The sequence below is a fragment of the Euleptes europaea genome, chromosome 1 (genome assembly GCF_029931775.1).
Source record: "Euleptes europaea isolate rEulEur1 chromosome 1, rEulEur1.hap1, whole genome shotgun sequence".
Lineage (NCBI taxonomy): Eukaryota > Metazoa > Chordata > Lepidosauria > Squamata > Sphaerodactylidae > Euleptes > Euleptes europaea.
The window spans coordinates 142,363,447-142,382,533 of NC_079312.1; the positions used below are offsets into that span (position 1 = coordinate 142,363,447).

At 43.1% G+C, this 19,087-nt stretch overlaps 1 protein-coding gene across 1 annotated transcript in view; it reads left to right on the forward strand.

The window, feature by feature from the left end:
- The first annotated feature begins 1,158 nt into the window (after positions 1-1,158).
- Positions 1,159-19,087, forward strand: part of RGS9 (regulator of G protein signaling 9) — a 49,672-nt gene continuing 31,743 nt past the window's right edge. Inside the window, 5 exon segments of the mRNA XM_056848812.1 lie at positions 1,159-1,255; positions 9,023-9,119; positions 12,012-12,062; positions 12,203-12,309; positions 14,840-14,891. Coding sequence (XP_056704790.1) covers positions 1,193-1,255; positions 9,023-9,119; positions 12,012-12,062; positions 12,203-12,309; positions 14,840-14,891 — 370 coding nt within the window. The 5' untranslated portion in view covers positions 1,159-1,192.

The window sequence follows — 19,087 nt, forward strand, 5'->3', positions numbered from 1 at the left end:
GAGAGGGCCAGAGCACTTTCCCAGCCTTTCTCAAGCTGTGGAAAGATGTTGGATAAATTTGTAGGAGTGTGCTGTTTCTCCACACCATGTGTCAGTTACTACTACTGCCTTGGAGACTTCATTTCTCAGGCCTGCTGTGTGGAAACTGCTGGACATCTATTGAGCCTCCTGTGTATTCTCTAGGTGTAGGTTGCCCTTGGCTACAAAGTCTGCACACAGAGGTAGAGTGGATGGGGAATAAGACAGAGCTGGGTGGAATCTTGAGGCCACCCCTATTGGAGGATGCTACCCCCTGCTGAAACGGAGATGTGTATTTCCAAACACTCAGGGAAATGTCATAGGTGAATGAGGGCAGCATTGTAGTAGCCCTGTGGCTCATGCTGACCACATTTGAAGCCCTTTACCCTTTCATTGTGACACTAGTTAAACCCCAGTGTGTCCATGGAAAACAATCACTGCATAAAGTGTCTGCTGGAGCTAAGGTGGTTGACAAACCCACTTGTATTTAGCAAGACTGAAGTGTTCTTGGCCCGGCTTCCAAAAACAGGATTCCTTTCTTACTGGAGACATGCCTGAGCATCTTTAAGTAAGATATAGAAAGTGCACTGTTTTTAAGGGTGGTTTAAATATAGGTTTTACATCTTTTAGTTGACTGGTTTTTATTGTTACCTGCCCCAAATCTATAAAATGGAGGAGGTATGACTCTAAATAAATTGACATCTCCAAATATATGTAGTGCTATGAATGGGAAGAAATTAAGGATATTCCTTCTAAGTGTGTTTGCTTACCAGTTGTGTTATATATGAGGATAACCCTTCTAACAATTTCTAATCTCTGGAAGGTTCCGAATGTTGAGGGATTTGCTTGAGATATGCTGGTTTCTTTTCCGAGCCTATCAGCCCTCAGCAGATGAGCAGGGCTCCCTCTAATGCTAGCAGCTGGAAAGGCTCCAGGCACTATGCAAATAAGACCCCCTCCCTCTCCTTGCTGATTGGTTATGGCAAAGCAGTGTTTGATTCCACCACTGCCTTTATTTTCCAGGCTGGGGAGTTCCACTAATGCAGTTTGCTTGAAACCACTAATAGCAGCAGCAGCAGCAGCAACCACCTCCACCTTCTTCTCTGCCATTGGTGAAGCCTATTTTTTTTACAAATCTTCCTTTGTAGCTTTTGTCTTGAGTAAATACAGCACAATGACCATCAGACGCATAGATCAAGGCCAGCGTCACAGGCCAAGAATGGCATTCCTGAAAAAGGTAACTTGCTATTATTTTTAAAATTTACCTGGTAAGCAGGTCAATAGGAGCACCTATTGGAGGAACCCTGAATGCATATGTAAAATATCTGTCATTTGATAAGAATGACATGTAGATATTGTGTATGTTGTTATCGCAATAGGCGTACCTTTTTTAGTTTTAAGAATTAATTATTTTCTAAGAATGCTGTGATTCCATTAGTTTACAGCTGAATTATGATTGATTCTCTTTCCCTCCTCTTTTGTTCTAGAGCAATTAGAGACAAATTTCTAGAGTCTGCAAAGGAAAGCAACTTGTTACGTAGCCTTGTTCACATGGCAATAGTAGAAGCTGCTTGAAATGAAACTGAGCCAGGGTGGAGGTTACAAACATTATGAATATATTGTATTAATTCAAATGTTACTTCTTACTGTTTCGTTTCTATTTCTATCTGGAGGTTTTCTATTTGCGTTTTTTGTTAGGGTTGATCTTAGAGTGGAGTAATTCTGCATCGGATTGTACTGTCAGTCTTGTTCAAAGCTGGTTAATTTCTCTCCCCCCTCCTAGATCATTGTTGCAGATCCTGACCACAGGTATGCAAGTTCTGATTCTTCCACACAAAGGTTGTTAATCTAGGATAATTACCAATAATTAATTGACATGGACTAGAACTCTTACTTCACTCAGTTGCATGCTAGAAAGGATGAGGAAAATCCCCCTATCTCCTTCTTTCAAGGAGTAACTAATCCATATTAAATGTTCTTAAGTATTTGTTTATTTAAGTATGCACCCTTAAGGACATGGTTGTGATGTCTTTTTCAAAGGATGGCACAAGCTCTGATACCTGCCTGTTTATAATCCAGTTTGGATATATGTGCTTTTACAATTAAGTCTATCAGACGTTATGAAGATAGATAGCTGTGTTTAGGAATAGCTTTTCCCTCCAAGTGTCCTTATAAAGAGCATTTTAATAGAGCCAAGTATGTGAAAAGATTTGTTAATAGGGAGGGCGTTAACCCAGCTTTTCCCTAATGAGTGTTCTGCCTTTTTTGGTCTGGCTTATCCTGGTAATCAGAATTAGCTGAATTGTCAGTGACACATACAGCTGCCTGTTCCACGTCTGTGTGCTGCATTTAAACTCTGCACGTTTGGGAACAGCACAGCATATGTATACATTTGCTTCACAGCTAAGCATCAACACAGGAGGAGGTAGCAAGATTACAAGTAGGAAAAGGAGAGATGAGAGGGAATGTGGATTTATTCTGTGTCACAATATTTGTCATCTGTTGCCAGGGTTTGTACTTTTCATACTCAAAGAAGGTTTCCAAAATATGTTCCTTTGGAACTGTTTTACTTAAAACTTGTGATTTATCTTTTTTAAAAATAAAGACCAGTAGTTTATATTCCCTTTTGATTTACACTCCTGTGAATTCCACAGAAGATAAAGGGATCACAACAGAATATCAGTTAATGCGCTACATGCCACTTGCATTATTTTTTTTCATTGAGACAAAAAGGCCTCCTGTTTTTTTGCCACAGTGATGTATTAGCCTTGACTACTTCTTATAAAGTACAACAACAGAATATGTCGGGTGTATCTTCTTTATTAAAATTCCCCAGAAATAGTGGGGGCATGCTTTTTTGTGTGTGGGAGATTCCCCGCTTCAATTATATGTAAAAGAGGTTGTTGAGTCTCCCTTTGAGTCTTTTTGAGCTCTTGCACCATCACTGCAACACCTAAGCTTGTAGCCTTTCTTTACCTTTGTCTAAAACAGGAGGAGCAGTTCCTTTCAAAAGGTTTTGAAATCGCATCTAAAAAAATGGAGCCTACTGTGAAATGATGCTCTATACTGTAATGGAATTAAATTGCTGTTCTGGTGGGCCATATTGCTACCCTCAGACAGAGGATGTGACAGGGCTGCAAGATCAACATTTAAGTTATAAAGGATGCTGCAAAGCATGGGCTTCTGTTTGGCTTGGTTCATTGGAGCTACAGTGGTCTGAAAAAGGGGGTGGTTCTGTAAAATATATGACATCTGCCAGTTCTAGGAAATGATAACATGATATAACATCAAGATAAACTTGTCTTATACTGTTGCTCCATCTAGCACAGTACATTCTGCTTTGATTGGTGTGGCTCCCCATGATCTCAGGCACAGAAAAGCCCAGCTCCCTAAATCTGTGAGTGTCTGCATGCAAAGCCATTAAACTATGTCCCCTCCCTGTGCTGAGATGGGTTAAGGAAGATTGGGAGAACTATTCATTTACAGTGGCTTACCATATGAATTGCCATTGCACTGTTGCACACCTTTCCTGGACATGTTTGATAACACAATGAAAACTGTCCAATCATTGCATATGGATGATTTGCCAAGTGATAACAGCTGCCATGTGGAACAGTTTGAATCATTCACCCTGTGGTGGGTGTAACGTGCAAGCTGGCCTTTATTCCCAGGAACAAGTGGCTAAAAGCATGTCCACATGGGAGCTTTCCTTGCTGCAAGTTCTGTACAACACTACCAAACCAGGCATGCAGAAAGCAGCATAGTATTTGGAGGGAGGGGAAGTAACAAATTCCTGGGGATTTTGCATGACAGATCTCCATGTGAACTGTGCCACCCTTGTTGACCATAAGGTTCCCTCCATCTGCCCTTTGGAACAGCAAAGATCAATGTGGGGGTTGGCTTACTGGCAGTACAGTCCTGAGAAGAGTTAGACCCTTCTAAGTCCACTTAAAGAGTGCAACTGCTTAAGGTTGCACTGTGAGTATACTAAAATCAACTCACTAGCTCACTATAAAATCCCATGAAAATATGTCAATCAATTTAAATTCAAGTACCCTACCTTTATACAAGACAGGCTGATGACACACTCTCATTCATTAAATAAAGTTATCGCTTGCTGACCACGTGACAACAAGGTGGCCCCTTCTCTGCTGCCTACCGTCCAGTCAAGAGATCCCCTTTTTAATCACCCCTGTCCCACCCCTCTGGCCTTGGGGACAGTCCTGTCCTGCTGCCACAGCTTCCCAAAGTGATTAAAGGAGGAGGATTAGACCCTGTTTCCACCTAGTCCTTCCATCCCCTCCTGCTTTCTTACTGTCCTGCCTTGGAGCCTGAGCTGGGACTCCTTCCTACCTCCCCCCTTGGCTCATTTGAGTTCATGCTGGATGATCTCTTCCCTTCCTTATACAGTTTAATAAGCAAGACATGGTCAGGTCTGTGCCCTGAAGACTAATAGCTGGATTACAGCTGCAATACAGGGGATTAACCTTTCTATCCTGCCAGTCTAAATTTACATATATACCATAGTATTATTAGCCCTTGCAAAGGAAAAAGGCAGGCACACTCCCTTTGGCTACTTTTTCCTTTCAGGGCTAATAAAAGGTGTGGTTTTGAGTGGCAAAACCATCTCCCCCTGTGCTGTAGTCCCAAACTGGAGCCCAGTATGGCAGTGTATCCCTTTAAAAATGCTGGGAAGACCTAATTATGGCTCTTTCAGAATCTCATCTATTTGGAGCCGTAAAATGAGCACTGTCCAGGTAAAGACTGTGCATAACCTAACAGGAAGCTTTTATAGCCCTACTATTTTCTGTTGCCCCAGAAGGTTGGACCAGAACCAACGGGTTGAAATTAGATCAAAAGAGTTTCCATCTAGACAGTAGGAAGAATTTTCTAACATAGCGGTTCCTCAGTGGAACAGGCTTCCTTGGGAGGTGGTAAGCTCTCCTTCCCTGGAGGTTTTTAAGAAGAGGTTAGATGGCCATCTGTCAGCAATGCTGACAGCAATGACCTTAGGCAGATCATGAGAGGGAGGGGATCTTGGCCATCTTCTGGGCATGGAGTAGGGGTCACTGGGTGTGTGTGGAGGAGGTAGTTGTGAATTTCCTGCTTTGTGCAGGGGGTTGGTCTAGATGACCCTGGTGGTCCCTTCCAACTCTGTGATTCTATACTAGGGCAAGGGAAACAAATGGGTTGTTTGTATGGGTGGAGTCACCTTGGTGTCTGGGAAAGCGTTAGAGAATAGGGAAATATTCTGCCTATAGCCTCAAGTAGCTCATCACAAAAACCACCAGAACATGAACTGGAGGGTTCATGACAGTTGCTAGGAGGAGGTAGGCTAGGGGAGCAAAATTTCTGGATTCCTAGTCACTCATGGGGGTTAGCAAGGAGCTGCTAGTGTGTAAGCTATATATTTAACAACCTCCTTTTTGAGCAGAAGCATTCTCTTTGCTTGTGGTATACTGTAAGCTTCATAACCTGAGACAATCTGCTACTTATGTGTTGAGTAGAGACAGCTGGATTGTGTAACAGACCAGGAGAGGTACAGAAGACTAGGAATGGTGCAAGAAATGAAGCTATCAGCTAAACAGCACAGATAAATTATTTTTGAAATATGTTTTTTTTTTTAAACAACACAGATCTTTTAGCAATCTTTTCCTGGGTCTCCTAGGGGAATGCCCAAGCTACTCAGCAGCAGCCAGCAAGCAACCAGTTGTTCACAAGCTACCTGTTGGAGACCGCTGTTCTAAGTTGCGTTGGTTTCAGGCTTTAAAAGCATGGTTTGATCTTGACTGTATGTGTGCCAAGTTTGACTACTTATCATAACTGGGAGGCTGATGGATAGACGTTGCTGAAATGCTGTTATTGCCTCATCTAAGCAAGTATAAATGGGGAAGGATCAGGAGAGAAGAGTGGGTAATCATTTATAGTGTGTGTGTGTGTGGGGGGGGAATGGGTCAACAGCCAAACAAGAGCTTTGCAGAAATAATACAAGGTATTCCACAAGGCAGTGTGGATGTATTTTGATATACTTCTTGGGGAAAGACAAATAATTGACTGCTTATACCACCACACATAAAGCACAATGGCTTGGATCCCATGGGGCATTTCCACTGATGGAAGGATTTCTGTCTGCGAAGCTCAACCTTCTTGCCTCCTCCATCCAGCTCCAGCCCCCAATGTCCCCTGCTGTTCATTGTGGACACAGGATTCCCAGAAACAGTATGCGAGGGTTGGGGTTTCAGCAAGAGAGTGAAGTTGAGAAAGTTGCTCTCTGCTGATCGGAATTATCCTGTAAGTGGAAGGCTCCATGGGGTCCAACCTAGTGTACTCACAAACTTTATGGATTAGATCATTCACATGTTGTACACGCAACAATGACACTGCATTAGCCAAACATCAAAACTCCAGAGAACAAAGGATACAGCACATAGAGAAAATAAGGCATCTGGCACATCGCAAACCATTTAACTACTTGGATTTGAGTTGAATCAGGTACTAATTGAGTAGATAAACTGAAATCCACATACTCAGTTTTAACTTCTTGATGTATTTGTAAGATCTCTCCTGATTTTGAAGAGGATTTAGCAGTCTGCCCACTAGTTACCTGACCAACCTGCCCACCCCTTGTCCTTAATATAACATCACATTGGTTCCAGACCACCTGAACTATGGCAGTATATCCTCTGGCTAAAATTATCTGGTTTGCCCTTCCTGTCTTTATCTTAGCCCAACTTTGGACCCTTGTTTGTAAAGTCATTGGTTTTAGTGCCAGAAAGCATTTTTAGAGATTGTTCAACCCAATGGCATGCCATTAAGCAAGTTTAGAGGAAAGAGTACCAATGAGATGTAAAACAAGTGTTGGATTACTCAATAGCCAGTCTAAGTACATGCTTAGGGCACCAGCAAAGCCGAGGCACCAAAAACAGAGAGAATTTTTTTAAATACAAAGTGTTTCCCCCGCCCCCGCTTTCCTACAGCATTGTTGGGCATCTGTGCACTTCCAGGGGCTTTCCCAGCTTTTCTCAGATATTTCTCAAACCTGCTTTGCACCAGTATTTTGGGAACGATCACAGTAAACCCTGGATGGCTCCTGTGTGGGTGGGAAAATTGAGATTTTTCCGGCCCACACGGCAGCCATTTCCCTTAACCTTGTCCCAGCAGCAGCTGTTTCCTCCCCCATCACAGGAGGGCTTTTATTGTTTTTTAATTTGCACTAGACTCTCCTTATATCGATACACTGTTGTGACAATAGGTGTTGCAAGTTCTCTGAATCCCTAGCGTTCGTTTTTGTTTTTTAAGTAAATCTCTATCTCTTTCTCTTGTGGAGATATAAGAAAAAAGGCATGTCTTTGCAAGGGAAGGGGCTAGAAGCTAGGAGTTCAGAGAACTGGCAACACCTATTGATACAGCATTCTAGTGCTGATTAAAAAAAAAAACACCAATTGCAAAATCCCTGTTGGCCCAGGGAAGGGGAGGTGGCCACTTCTGGGGGACTGGGGCAGGGAAGCCTACCATGTGGAAGCCCCATTGCTGCAGTGCTTTATTTGCATTCCCATGAGCAACACAGAAACCACAAAATCCTGTCCCCATGTGGAAGGCACCATTGTGTTTTTGAGCTATTTAAAAAGCACTGTTTTCAATATTATAGAGTTTAAGTTGGTAGCCAAACATGCTGCTAGTCCTCCTATGAAATAGTACACTTTTTTGTTCACTGCAAAATTTGCTATATTTTCAATTATTTATTTTTTAGAAAATTTATATTTCACCTCTTGAGAGACTTGTTCACAGCGGCTGACAAAATAAAAGCAAATACAGTAGAGACATATTTAAAATGTCTCACTTCTTAAATGGCAAACACCAGATTCAAGTGCTAAAATAGCATAAGTACAGCAGTTTGCCACCCTCTCTCCATAGTTTTGGGTATATTCTCAATGTTGTTAATAAAAATCTAATGCAGTTATGCTTATACATTTTACAAATATGCCAAATAGTACAATTTTATAGGCTAACTAACAGTGCAATCCTTACACTCATTGCCTATAGTGGATGTAGAAAGGTATAACTTTGCTTAGGATTGCTCTGTAAGTTATAAATGATACATTTTATGTTGTTAAAGCAGTAAAATGTTTAGGTTTGATAAAGTATTGTATTAAATAAAGTTCATTTTTTTTCCAAAATTGCTCAAGGGCAGGGGGGTTGAAAAGCAGTGTTTTCCCATAGCATCAACATCGTCAGAAATTTTACATCCCTAGGCTTAAACTGCTGAGGCCTTGAAAGATTAATAACTTGCACTTTTAATTGTGCCCAGAAGAGCATAAGGAATCAGTGCCTGACTTACAGAGTTTTCAAGTCTGACTTGAGAAATTCCTAGAGATTTGAGGGCAGGGCCTGCGAGGGCAGAGTTTGGGGGGGGGGGGAGCTCAGCATGGATGTAATGTAACAGAGTCTGCCCCCAAAGCTGCCATTTCTCCAGGGCAACTGATCTTTTGTAGTCTGGGAAACAGTTCAAATTCCAGAACTCCAGACCCGAATTGGAGGTTGGCACCCTTACCGCCCAGCCACCCGTGTAATGTGCTCCCAATGAGAAGCGACTACAGTGAGAGTGTTTGTACTACCAAATGCATTCATCTTGTAATAAGTAGTCAGGTTTACATCTCCAGAAAGTAGGGTTACCAACTTCCAGATGGTAGCTGGAGATCTCCCGCTATTATAACTAATCTCCAGGGGTCAGAGATCATTTCACCTGGAGAAAATGGCCACTTGGGAAGGTGGACTCTATGGCATTATACCTCATTGAAGTCCCTCCCTAAACCCTGCCCTCCTGAGGCTCCACTCCCAAAATCTCCAGGTATTTCCCAACCTGGAGCTGGCAACCCTACCAGAAAGCATGAATGAGGTCAACGGAATTTTTTAATTCTCTCTTGTGTTAAGTGTTTAGTTTTCACACTCAAGTTCTTATTTTCCTTCTGTTTCATTCATAACATGCATCTTTTATAATTTGCAGTTTGAAGTTCTGTTGGTGGAGATGCAGGATCCGAACTCTGGCATCAAAATGCACACTCAGAGGGTCATGATCACGAATATCCCACATGCTATGACTGGTAAGAGACCTTTGACAATAGCATGCAACTGAATGCTGCACCAGCCATATGCATATACACTCTATGTGGGGCTGCTCTTGAATACTGTCTGGAAGCTACAGTTGGTACAGAATGCTGTGGCTGGGGTGCTGACTGGACCATTTCACTCTAGTCCCATTCCACCTACACTGGCTTCCAATTTGCTTCTGGGCTCAATCCAAGATGTTGGTATTGACCTTTAAAGCCCTGTATGGCCTGGGACCAACATACTTTAAGGAGCACCTTCTCTAGTACAAACCTACCTGCTCAGTCCAGTCATCCTCGGCAGCCCTGCTTTAGTTGCCTGTGCCAGCTGAGGCTAGACACAGAGCCATAGCTGGGGTGGGGAGCAGCCTAGGGTTGCCAACCTCCAGGTACTAGCTGGAGATCTGTTACAACTCATCTCCAGCCGATTGAGATAAGTTCACCTAGAGAAAATGGCCGCTTTGGCAATTGGACTCTATGGCATTGAAGTCCCTCCCCAACCCAAACCCCGCCCTCCTCAGACTCCACCCCAAAAACCTCCCGCCGGCGGCAAAGAGGGACCTGGCAACCCTAGGACAGCCGCTGCCCCGGCAGCATGCAGAAAGGGCGGCAGAACTGCCTCTCCTACAGGAGGAGTGGGCTGGGTAGGAAAGGCAGTTCTGCCGCCATCTCTGCATGCCCCAGGGGTGGCGGCTGCCCTCCCGCCCCACCCCCCCAGCTGTGGCCCTGGCAAGACAGGTGGCAACCCAAGAAAAGGCCTTCTTCATGATGACATCAAAACTTTGGAACTCCCTCCCCAGGGAGATTTGTCTCTTTCTCTTTTTATTGGTGTCTTTCAGCAGTAGGTGAAGACTTTTTTGTTTTATTTGTCATACCCCCAGTAACAGTTTTTGTCTCTTCTCCTAGTGTTGTTTCTGCGTTTTTTAATTGAATTTTATATTTTAAATGTATTTTAACTACTTAAATGTTTTAATGCTCACCACCTTGTAGACTCTGATTGGGTAGAAAGGCAGCATAAACTGTTTTAAATAAATATAAGGCAGCTGGCGTTAATAATAATTTTATTTTTCCTGTAGTGTTACGAGGGTAGTCACAACAATCCAGTCTTTCCAGCCAAAAGAAGGTTGCTTCCAGACAACTAAGGCTGCCATCCCGAGACCACAAAGAATGGAAAATCACGATAAGGAAATTTTCCATTATGCTTGGTTCACAGAAAAACAGCAAATATCCAACCTATTTCTATGCCTATAAATTACAGCATTCCCTCTCTCAAACACACTGAATAAAAAATAAGCAGGTAGCAGTGCTTTGATGTCTTGAATCTGTCATTACAGTGTGCTTATGACTATTGTACTCCTTTTTTGTGCCTGCCAGCTATGTTCATTCAAGACATCACTTTCTTACAAAGAACAGAGCATGTTGTAAATAATTTGCTAACGTTTTGCCCTTGCTGTATGCACCAAGTCTTCTGCCAAGCCAAGAAGGGAAGCAAACTAGAACCAGCAGGTACCTATGGCTTAGATCCTGTGCTGCTTCCACTTGCACAGTGCTATTTTCCAGTGACTGATGGCACCCCAGCCTGAATCTCCAGACCAGCTGGGCAAGGGGACGCATGTAGATGTTAAACAACATAGGGGAGAGGATCGCTTCCTGCGGCACCTCACACACCAGAGGATACCACTGTGATACTTTCTCTCCCAGCACCGCCCTCTGACCCTGACCTTGTAGGAAGGAGTGCAACCATTGACGGACTGTGCCCTGGATCCCAATGTCGGCAAGGCGGCGGTCCAAAAGATCATGATGGACCATGTCGAAGGCTGCCGATAGATCTAACAAAATCAGCAGCCCCAACCCGCCTTGATCCAGCTGCCTGCCTCGATGGGTTGAGATATGCTAATATTTAATCTGCTTTGGCGGTGCTTTGGGGGAATTTAAGATAAAGGCACCATCTTCAGATGACAGCCTTGCAACCTTGTTAGCTTCCTCCTGGCTCACCAAGTTCTGTCTTGATTTTACTTTTAAACCACCAGATTCTGACTTAACTCCACATGACCTGTCAAGTGTGACTTGGCTCAGCCTATGACCTGACTTGATCCTTGACCCTGCACAAAAAGCCGGCATTTTTAAATCAAAAGCTAGCAATCTGTTTGCTATGAAAGGATGAGGAGGCGGTCTCTTAGCAGGGCAGCCTCTTAGCAGGAGTAGAATATCTCCTGTCAGAATTGCCTCACCTTCCTGGGACCTAACAGGCACACAAACTTCCAAACTGAATTGAGCTCAGGAGGAAAACAGATTTTTTTCAGTTTCCATGAGAAACTGGCTTTACAGAGTGATTGGCTAACCCTTGTGGTGATCATGAAGCCACTCCTCCTCTCACCCAAAGCAGTGCTTCACATTTTAAAAACACCAATGTGTGTATGGGGGGGGGGGGGGGGGCGCTGCGGCGGAAATCTTTGCTAGAATTGGAGCGAGGTGTATGGTCACTGGGAGAATCAAAGCTTGCCCCACAGCAGAAAAATCTACCCCTGCTCCTAGGATTAGGTATTTTCTGTCTTTACAGTCTGAATAAGTCTGAACGAGGTTTTCTTTCCTAGTGTATACATGGGCATTTCTCTTCTACTACTCTACAAACAGATTCTGATGATCAGAAACTAAATTAGGGTGAATGCAGACACCAGACTGCCTTCAGTTCTCTAAAAAGACTTTTGTCTGTTTCCACTCTCGTTTTAGGATGATGATGGCTTCAGGTGGTGGTTTATATGTTTGGAACTGTAGTCTCCTCTAGGTTTATATTCAAGATGGTTACTGCTGTCAGCAGGTCAGAACGTGAAGATTGTGCAACTGTGGCACCTCTGTTTTAGACGGTGTGTTGTTGTCTTTGTCTTTCAGGTTCTGATATATTCCATTGGATTATGCAGCGCCTGCAGGTTGGTGGCGAAGGTAGGAAGGGACATAAAATTTGGCCCTTGCAACTGTTTTAAGCAAATCTGAATTTTTCTCTGTTAAACAGTGGCTTGCCTTTGAATGTTTGGCTTTACTCTGTATGTATCAACCATAGCAGTCAATGTTTTCCTTCATAGAGGCATTAAACCTGGGAAGTATGGTGGTCAAGTATGGATATGTCTATCCTCTTCAGGAACCCAAAAATCTCACACTCAGACCAGACAGCAGCCTCTACAGATTTCAGGTGAGTAGAGCGACAGCCAAAGCAGATGATAACACAAGATGTGGAGTCTGGTGTGATGTGTAGCATGGATTTGTCATCTATTTATGCAAAAAATGTATATTCAGACTTTTCATCAAAATGTTCACAAGGCAGCTTACAACAAATAAAAGATGAAAGCACAGTGAAACTATCACAGATGCACAGCAGTGATGCAGAACTAAAAACAATACAACACGTTTAAAAGAAAGAAAAATATGCAGCAGGGGGCAGGAGTCTTCCATAGAGTTTTCCTAAAGGCTCCATGGAAAAGTAGAGCCTTGAATTCACACATGCGAGTTAAGGCACTTTTCAGTCCTCTTGCTTTTGATGTGCGCACGTGCATTTGTATGAAGTTTTCAAATCAATTGATGGCCACACAGGGTAGTGGATTTCCATCTTATTTTGGCTTATAATCTGCTATTCAGTGGAGAAGGGGCTAGGCAAATCTTAGGGAAGGAGTGCTAGAACTTCAGCACCACTAATGTCTCCTCACCCATCTTCTGTGTCTCAGACAGTGGGGAACCAGCACAGGGCCTCCAAACATGATCTGAGTGGTGGGGCAAGTTCCAATGGGAGTAGGTGGCCCTTGAGTCTGAGCCTTACCCCATAAAATATATTCTCTTTTCTCTTGTCACCCCACTTTAAGTCTGCATGCTGACATTTTCTGCATAACCCATGACTCTTTGTGCGCTACCACAAGCTTCTGTACCCCCATTCTTCTGTTCTTCTGTTTATTCCAGTCTTCCCATGTTACCCTTTTTATCTTCTGTATCCTGTAGCCCCACTTCGTTCTTTGTAGCCCACTGTCCAAAGATGCCTGAAGCCCTGCACCTTCCTGGTTAGCCCTGACTCTCTTCCTTACCAGAAGGAGCTATTGAGCCATCTGGAGGCCAGTGAAGTGGAGGAAAGATGGCCTCAAATCAGCTGCTGCAAAGAAGCTTCCAATCAGCTGGGGCCCACAGGAGCAAGCAGGGATGTGGGAATCTGATGCAAATGCCCACCCTTCCGCATCCTTTAGAACTGGACCACAGACAGAAGGAGGAGGCAGGAGCCATAGCGGCAGCCATAGGAGATAACCTGCCTTGCTTTGAAGTGAGGAGGCGCCTGGAAGTAGCCTCCAGTAAGGAGGAATGTGGCGGCTGGGACCTGTGTGCTTTAGGGCATGCACAATTGGGTCGGGGGCAGAAAAGTCTGGAGGAGGTCATTTGTCCCTTACTGGGGCTGGGAGGCACAGTTGGGTAAGAGAGAACAAGGGAGCGGGGCCAGAGATTGGAAGAGACCTTGGGTCTAGGAGGAGGTGGGGGAGCAATCTCCCTTTAAATAGAAAGGCTTCCAGAGGGACCGAAGTGGAAGGAGGTTGGAGGGTTCCATGTGGAGGAAACCAGCTGGGGTGAGGAAGCATTGGACTCATTTAGACCCCTCCTAGACCAATGTTGAGGCTGGGGAAGCTTCTTAAGGACAGAGCTGACATCACAGTGGAGGGCAGGCAAGTGAGAGCTGCCGAGGAGATGACTTATACCCACCATAGTATTCTTGTGTTACCCCATCTTTCCCTCCTTCCCTGCCCCATAGATCTGTCTATACCCTAGTTTCTCAGTTCTTCATTTGTTTCTTCACACAAACATACACAGTGGGCGCATGTGTACATGCACATGTGCATACACACACACACACACATAAAAATAGGGAGGGGCGCTCCAGTTCCTTGGTTGAAATTGACAGCAAGAATATGCAAAACTGGTTTTCCCAAAACAGACATCTCCATCTGTAAAAGGCAAATTGTATATGCATACAGAGTTGCTTCAGATCACAGGGAAGAGGGAATTTAATGTTATGTGGCTTGCTCAGTTTTGCTAATCAGAAACTGGGCTCCATGCACTTGTATTAGCATTTTCAGGGGGGAGAGGCAAGTTTTTAGAGAAGACATCTTTTTTTTTTACTTTAAAGTGCTAACAGGAGCCAGATTTCTGTTAGCAGCAGGGTTTGAAGGGTTAAATCCCATCGCCTCTATCCATGTTGCCTCAATCAGAATTGAAGTTGCCCACATGCAATTTACTTTTTGCTGGTGGACAGGAATCTGTGCTTTTGTGTGAATCAGACATACAGGGGTCGTGGCTAGTTCTAAGAAACTGGGAATCGGCAGCCAAGTCCATCATACATCTCTAAATGCAGGGAGAAGAGGGACAGCACATTCTCCTATTTTACCCTCCATTTCTTGTGGGCTTGGATGGATCTTAGCTGTTTTAACAAAGAATTTGGGAAAGGGTCATAAAGTATTCGTATCTGGAATTCCCACAGGGATCCATGAATAGTGAGGGAGCGGTCTGCAATCAGCTCACTGATATTTATGTTTTACAAGGCTGATCAATAGTATATATAAATATGTGGCATATACATTTTAAAATAAGCAAAGGAATAAGTGTTGACTGTACCTTGATATATCAGCAGATATGATTTAGAGGAATGAAATCACAGATAACTTTGGCCTTCCTTTTTGTGTTGCTTTTTGCAGACACCCTACTTTTGGCCAACCCAGAAATGGGCTGCAGATGATGTAGATTATGGTAAGTAATAACGTTTGGGAAACATTATCTTCTTGATGAAACCTAAAAGAAGTGAAGACTGATTCTCATTTGCATGCACAGTCATCTGTAGCAAGGGTTATGTGTATTGTGATGCAAGAATGACTGCATCAGTTTCTGGTTTTGACCTGAGACTTGCATTCAGAAGCTAAATTTTGCCAAATGGTTGACTCAGGACATGCACAAAATCTGTGTTTGGGACAGGAGAAAGGGAGGAGTTGCATCTTTTAAAGCAAAGGCTTTTATCAAGATTTGAGAATTCCATTTTAGAGAAGTCAGGTTGCAGTCAAAGGATGAAAGGCCAAAAGTCGGTTTCTGTATTGTTTTATATTTCACTTTTTCTTTTCTTCACTTTTTTTTGTATACTATGCTCTTTTGTATACCTTGATATATTCTGTAGTAGTATTTTGTATACTTCAATAAAACTATTGACTCTTAAGAAAAGAGAAGAGAAAAGAAAGGCCAAAAATGGTCACTTCCACACTGGTAATTTGCCCTGGGTTTGATGTTGTTGGGAAACGTCCCCCCCCCCACTTTCCCACAGCATTGTGGTGGATTGGTGCACCTCTTGGGGTTTCCCTGGCATTCCCCCAATTTTTCCCAAACCAGGTTTGCTTCAAAGTTTTGGGCAAGATAACAGAAAAGCCTGGATGGCTGCTGTATGAGCAGCAAATTTTGGATTTTTCTGGTCCTGACCACACTGCATCCATTTCCTCCCAACACTATTGGGGTGTGTGTGTGTCTTTTTAAAAATAGCAGCAACTATCATATTGATATAATGTTATAACAATATGTATAATAGATTTTTTGAATTCCCAGCTTTCGTATTTTTAAATGTACCGTCTCTAGCACCTGTTGTTGAGCAGATGTCTCCATAATTAAAAGGGCTAGAGACTTTAAAAAAATCCATTCTGGGAATTCACAGAACCTGTTACATATATTATTATGTCATATTGATATAATGATATTCAATTGCTGATGCTTTAAAAAAGGGAAAGCCCTGGTGGTAAGTGTGGGGGTGGCTTCTACTGGGGCAGGGAAACTATGGCGAAACCTGCTATGTGGAAGCCTCATTGCCACAGTGCTGTATTTGCATATTCAGCATCAATGGGGAAACTGCACACATCTGTCCCAATGTGGAAAATGCCAATGTTAGGCACTCCTGTACAAGTTATTTAGGGCTGTGCCCTACTTCTATGCCATCTCTGTTTAGTAGGGGGTTGTGGGGAAATGGTGATGGGGACCATGGTGCTGAGGCAGGATGATCAATCCTTTCCCATACAACATAAAGTCCTCATCCTTGACCTAGTATTACTCTTAATGGGGGGGGGGGGAGCAGAGTCCCAAATTGAACATGTCTTTTCTTTACCATAAGTAAAGCAGCTATGGAGAGGATGTACTTTTTATCAGGAAAACTGTATGGCATGGAAGGGGTAACCTCCCCCCAACCCATTGCTATAGTCCCTACCAGGGCTGTATTTAGGTTTGATGAGGCCCTAAGCTATTGAAGGTAATGGGGCACTTTATATGTCCAGCTGTCCTTTGTCAACAACAATTGTCACTGTTTTTTATGTTGAATATATGCTATATGGTAATTTATGGACCTAATAGGTATCTAAAGCCATTTGCACATAACAAAATATGTATTTTATCAAAGTAATTGTTGAACTGAAATACAATTAAGATAACCAGTGATATTTTAGGGAGCAGACTAGCAGACGGGGCCCATTACTTACATCATAGGAGCCTACACAACACAAAACACTGTTGCTGTATGTAGGTTTTATTTTATTTGTTTTTTATCTTATATTTTGGAAATGTATATCCAGTTGTTTTTTTCTTAAAATTTTTTGGGGGGCCCCAAGAGAGTGGGGCCCTAAGCTATAGCTTGTTTAGCTTATACGTAAATCCGGCACTGGTCCCTACTGAAATTGCGAACACCCACATCCTTATTTTTACCATTAAATGAAACATGGGGGGGGGGGGGGTTTGATCCCAGATCTCTCAAGTGTAGTTTGGCCCTGATTGTACCAGTGAACATGTGCTTCCTCAATATGTGTTTGCCAGTTAATGTGAACGCCAGGGCAGGCATGAGACATTTGTAGGGCAGACTGGGAGAAGGACTTAACCTTCCCTGTGCTCACTGCTTCTCCCTTGCAAATGCCCCATGGCAGTTTTTCTCTGTTGTGGGCTATTCTCAGTGACAGTTTCCCCCTATAGCTGTTCTTCTGGTCTTTCAAGCCAGCTGAGGAAAGACAGTAAAAACAAAACAAAACTATCTACAGTATATTTCCCAAACCATCAATTCTTCCCTGCAAATGCCAGAAGGCGGAAGTTTGTTCGTAGTTCCTTATTCACACTTCGTAGTTCCTTATTTGTGAATCCAGTCACAAATATTGATGATCCCTAAACAGATCCTCACCACAAAATAAGCTTCTATTTGGGAAGCCTGCAGGAAGCTGTCATTAGTAAGATTTCAGTTCTTATCTGAACTGAAATTCCCAGTAAATTCCCTGAGAGTGTCAAAGATATCAGAGAGTGATCTCATGGGTTGGGACATTTGGGAGATCCATTTGTATATCATATCCTATGCATTTATTTGGTGATATAAAAGCATTTATGATTAGTCAGGGTTTGGCTGGCAGTTGTATTGCCAGGGATAGATCCATGGTTATTTCTTCTGTGGCTTGGACCCCAAGAACTGTGCAACTAATTCTGAACAATGTTCACTGTGTTTTTGCAAACTGTAAAAAAGGAAGGCTACTAGGGTTATCAAATCAAGGTTGGGAAATTCCTGGCAATTTGGAGGTGGAGGCTGGGGAGGGTGGGGTTTGGTAAGGGACCTCAGCATGGTATAATGCCATAAAGTGCACCCTTCAAAGCAGCCATTTCCTCCAGGGGGACAGTTCTCTGTAGCCTGGAAATCAGTTCTAATTCCAGGAGATCTCCAGACCTCACGTGGAGGTTATATCCAAGAACAAACTTGTGCTGAGCCAAAGTTTATGCAAACAAAACAGCACAGATGGCCAAACAGAAATGAATTCTATTACTATTTTACAACTATTACACACAATATGCAAATACAAAATCCCACATAAATGCACAATGTTCTGTCCACTCGTAAGGTTTCTCCAAAGTCCAATCACTAATATATCACAATACACAAGTGTCCAATCTACCGCAGGAAAAGGATGCCGGTATTTCCTTTTTTTCTTGGGTTCTCCCTTCATAAGTCGCACTTGGAAGAATTGGACCCCCTCTTGAAAAGGCTGGACTTGAACAAGAAGCTCATCAGTTCTTCATTCAACAGATCCTTGTTACATCGTGCTTTTAAAATACAAATTACAACACTGATAATATATAAACATTCTACTACGTATGACCATGATAAATACTCCAAAATTAGAAGAAAACATATTTTTCTTTCCACTTTACAATCCTTAACATGTTCATGTAGACGCCCGTTAGCTGTCTTCCCAAGTCTGGCTGCATTAGGTTGGCAACCCTAAATAGCATGGCTAACCAAACCCTATGCACGTAAATGGTTTACTGTGTGGATTCACCTCCATGTGGCTGCATTTTTAAGTAGCTGCCATGCCACTAACTATGGGCGAAAATGCATGGTCGCTTTATCCTCCTTTAATCCCTGTTTCAGCCAGGATTGAACGCATGCATTTCGCCTAATGTGCGTTCGATCCTGGCTAAAACAGGGATTAAAGGAGGATAAAGCGACCATGTGTTTTCACCCAATATGGGTGAATTGGGCCTTATATTTCTCATTTTTGGATAATGTTTACAAGTGTTGTTTCCTCATACTGAGCCTTAAACAGGATGTAAGTTACACATTTTTTCCAAGAAAAATGTTGGGACTAAGTGGGCCCGCATCCAAGAGCGTTGGCTTTGTTTGGTTTGTGGATCAGACTGTTGGAGACATGTCAGCTCTCACCAGCCTCCCCTTTCTCTGTACTTGCTGCCACAGGGGGGTGTTGCTGAGACACCAGTGTCAACAAAACAGTTTTAACAAGAGCACTTGCTTAGTTCATTCCACAGATATAATTGTAGGTAAGGAATAGGGTGGTGGTGGCTGGAGATCTCCCGCTATTACAACTGATCTCCAGTTGATAGAGAGCAGCTCACCTAGAGAAAATGGCCTCTTTGGCCCTCCCCTCTCCAAACCC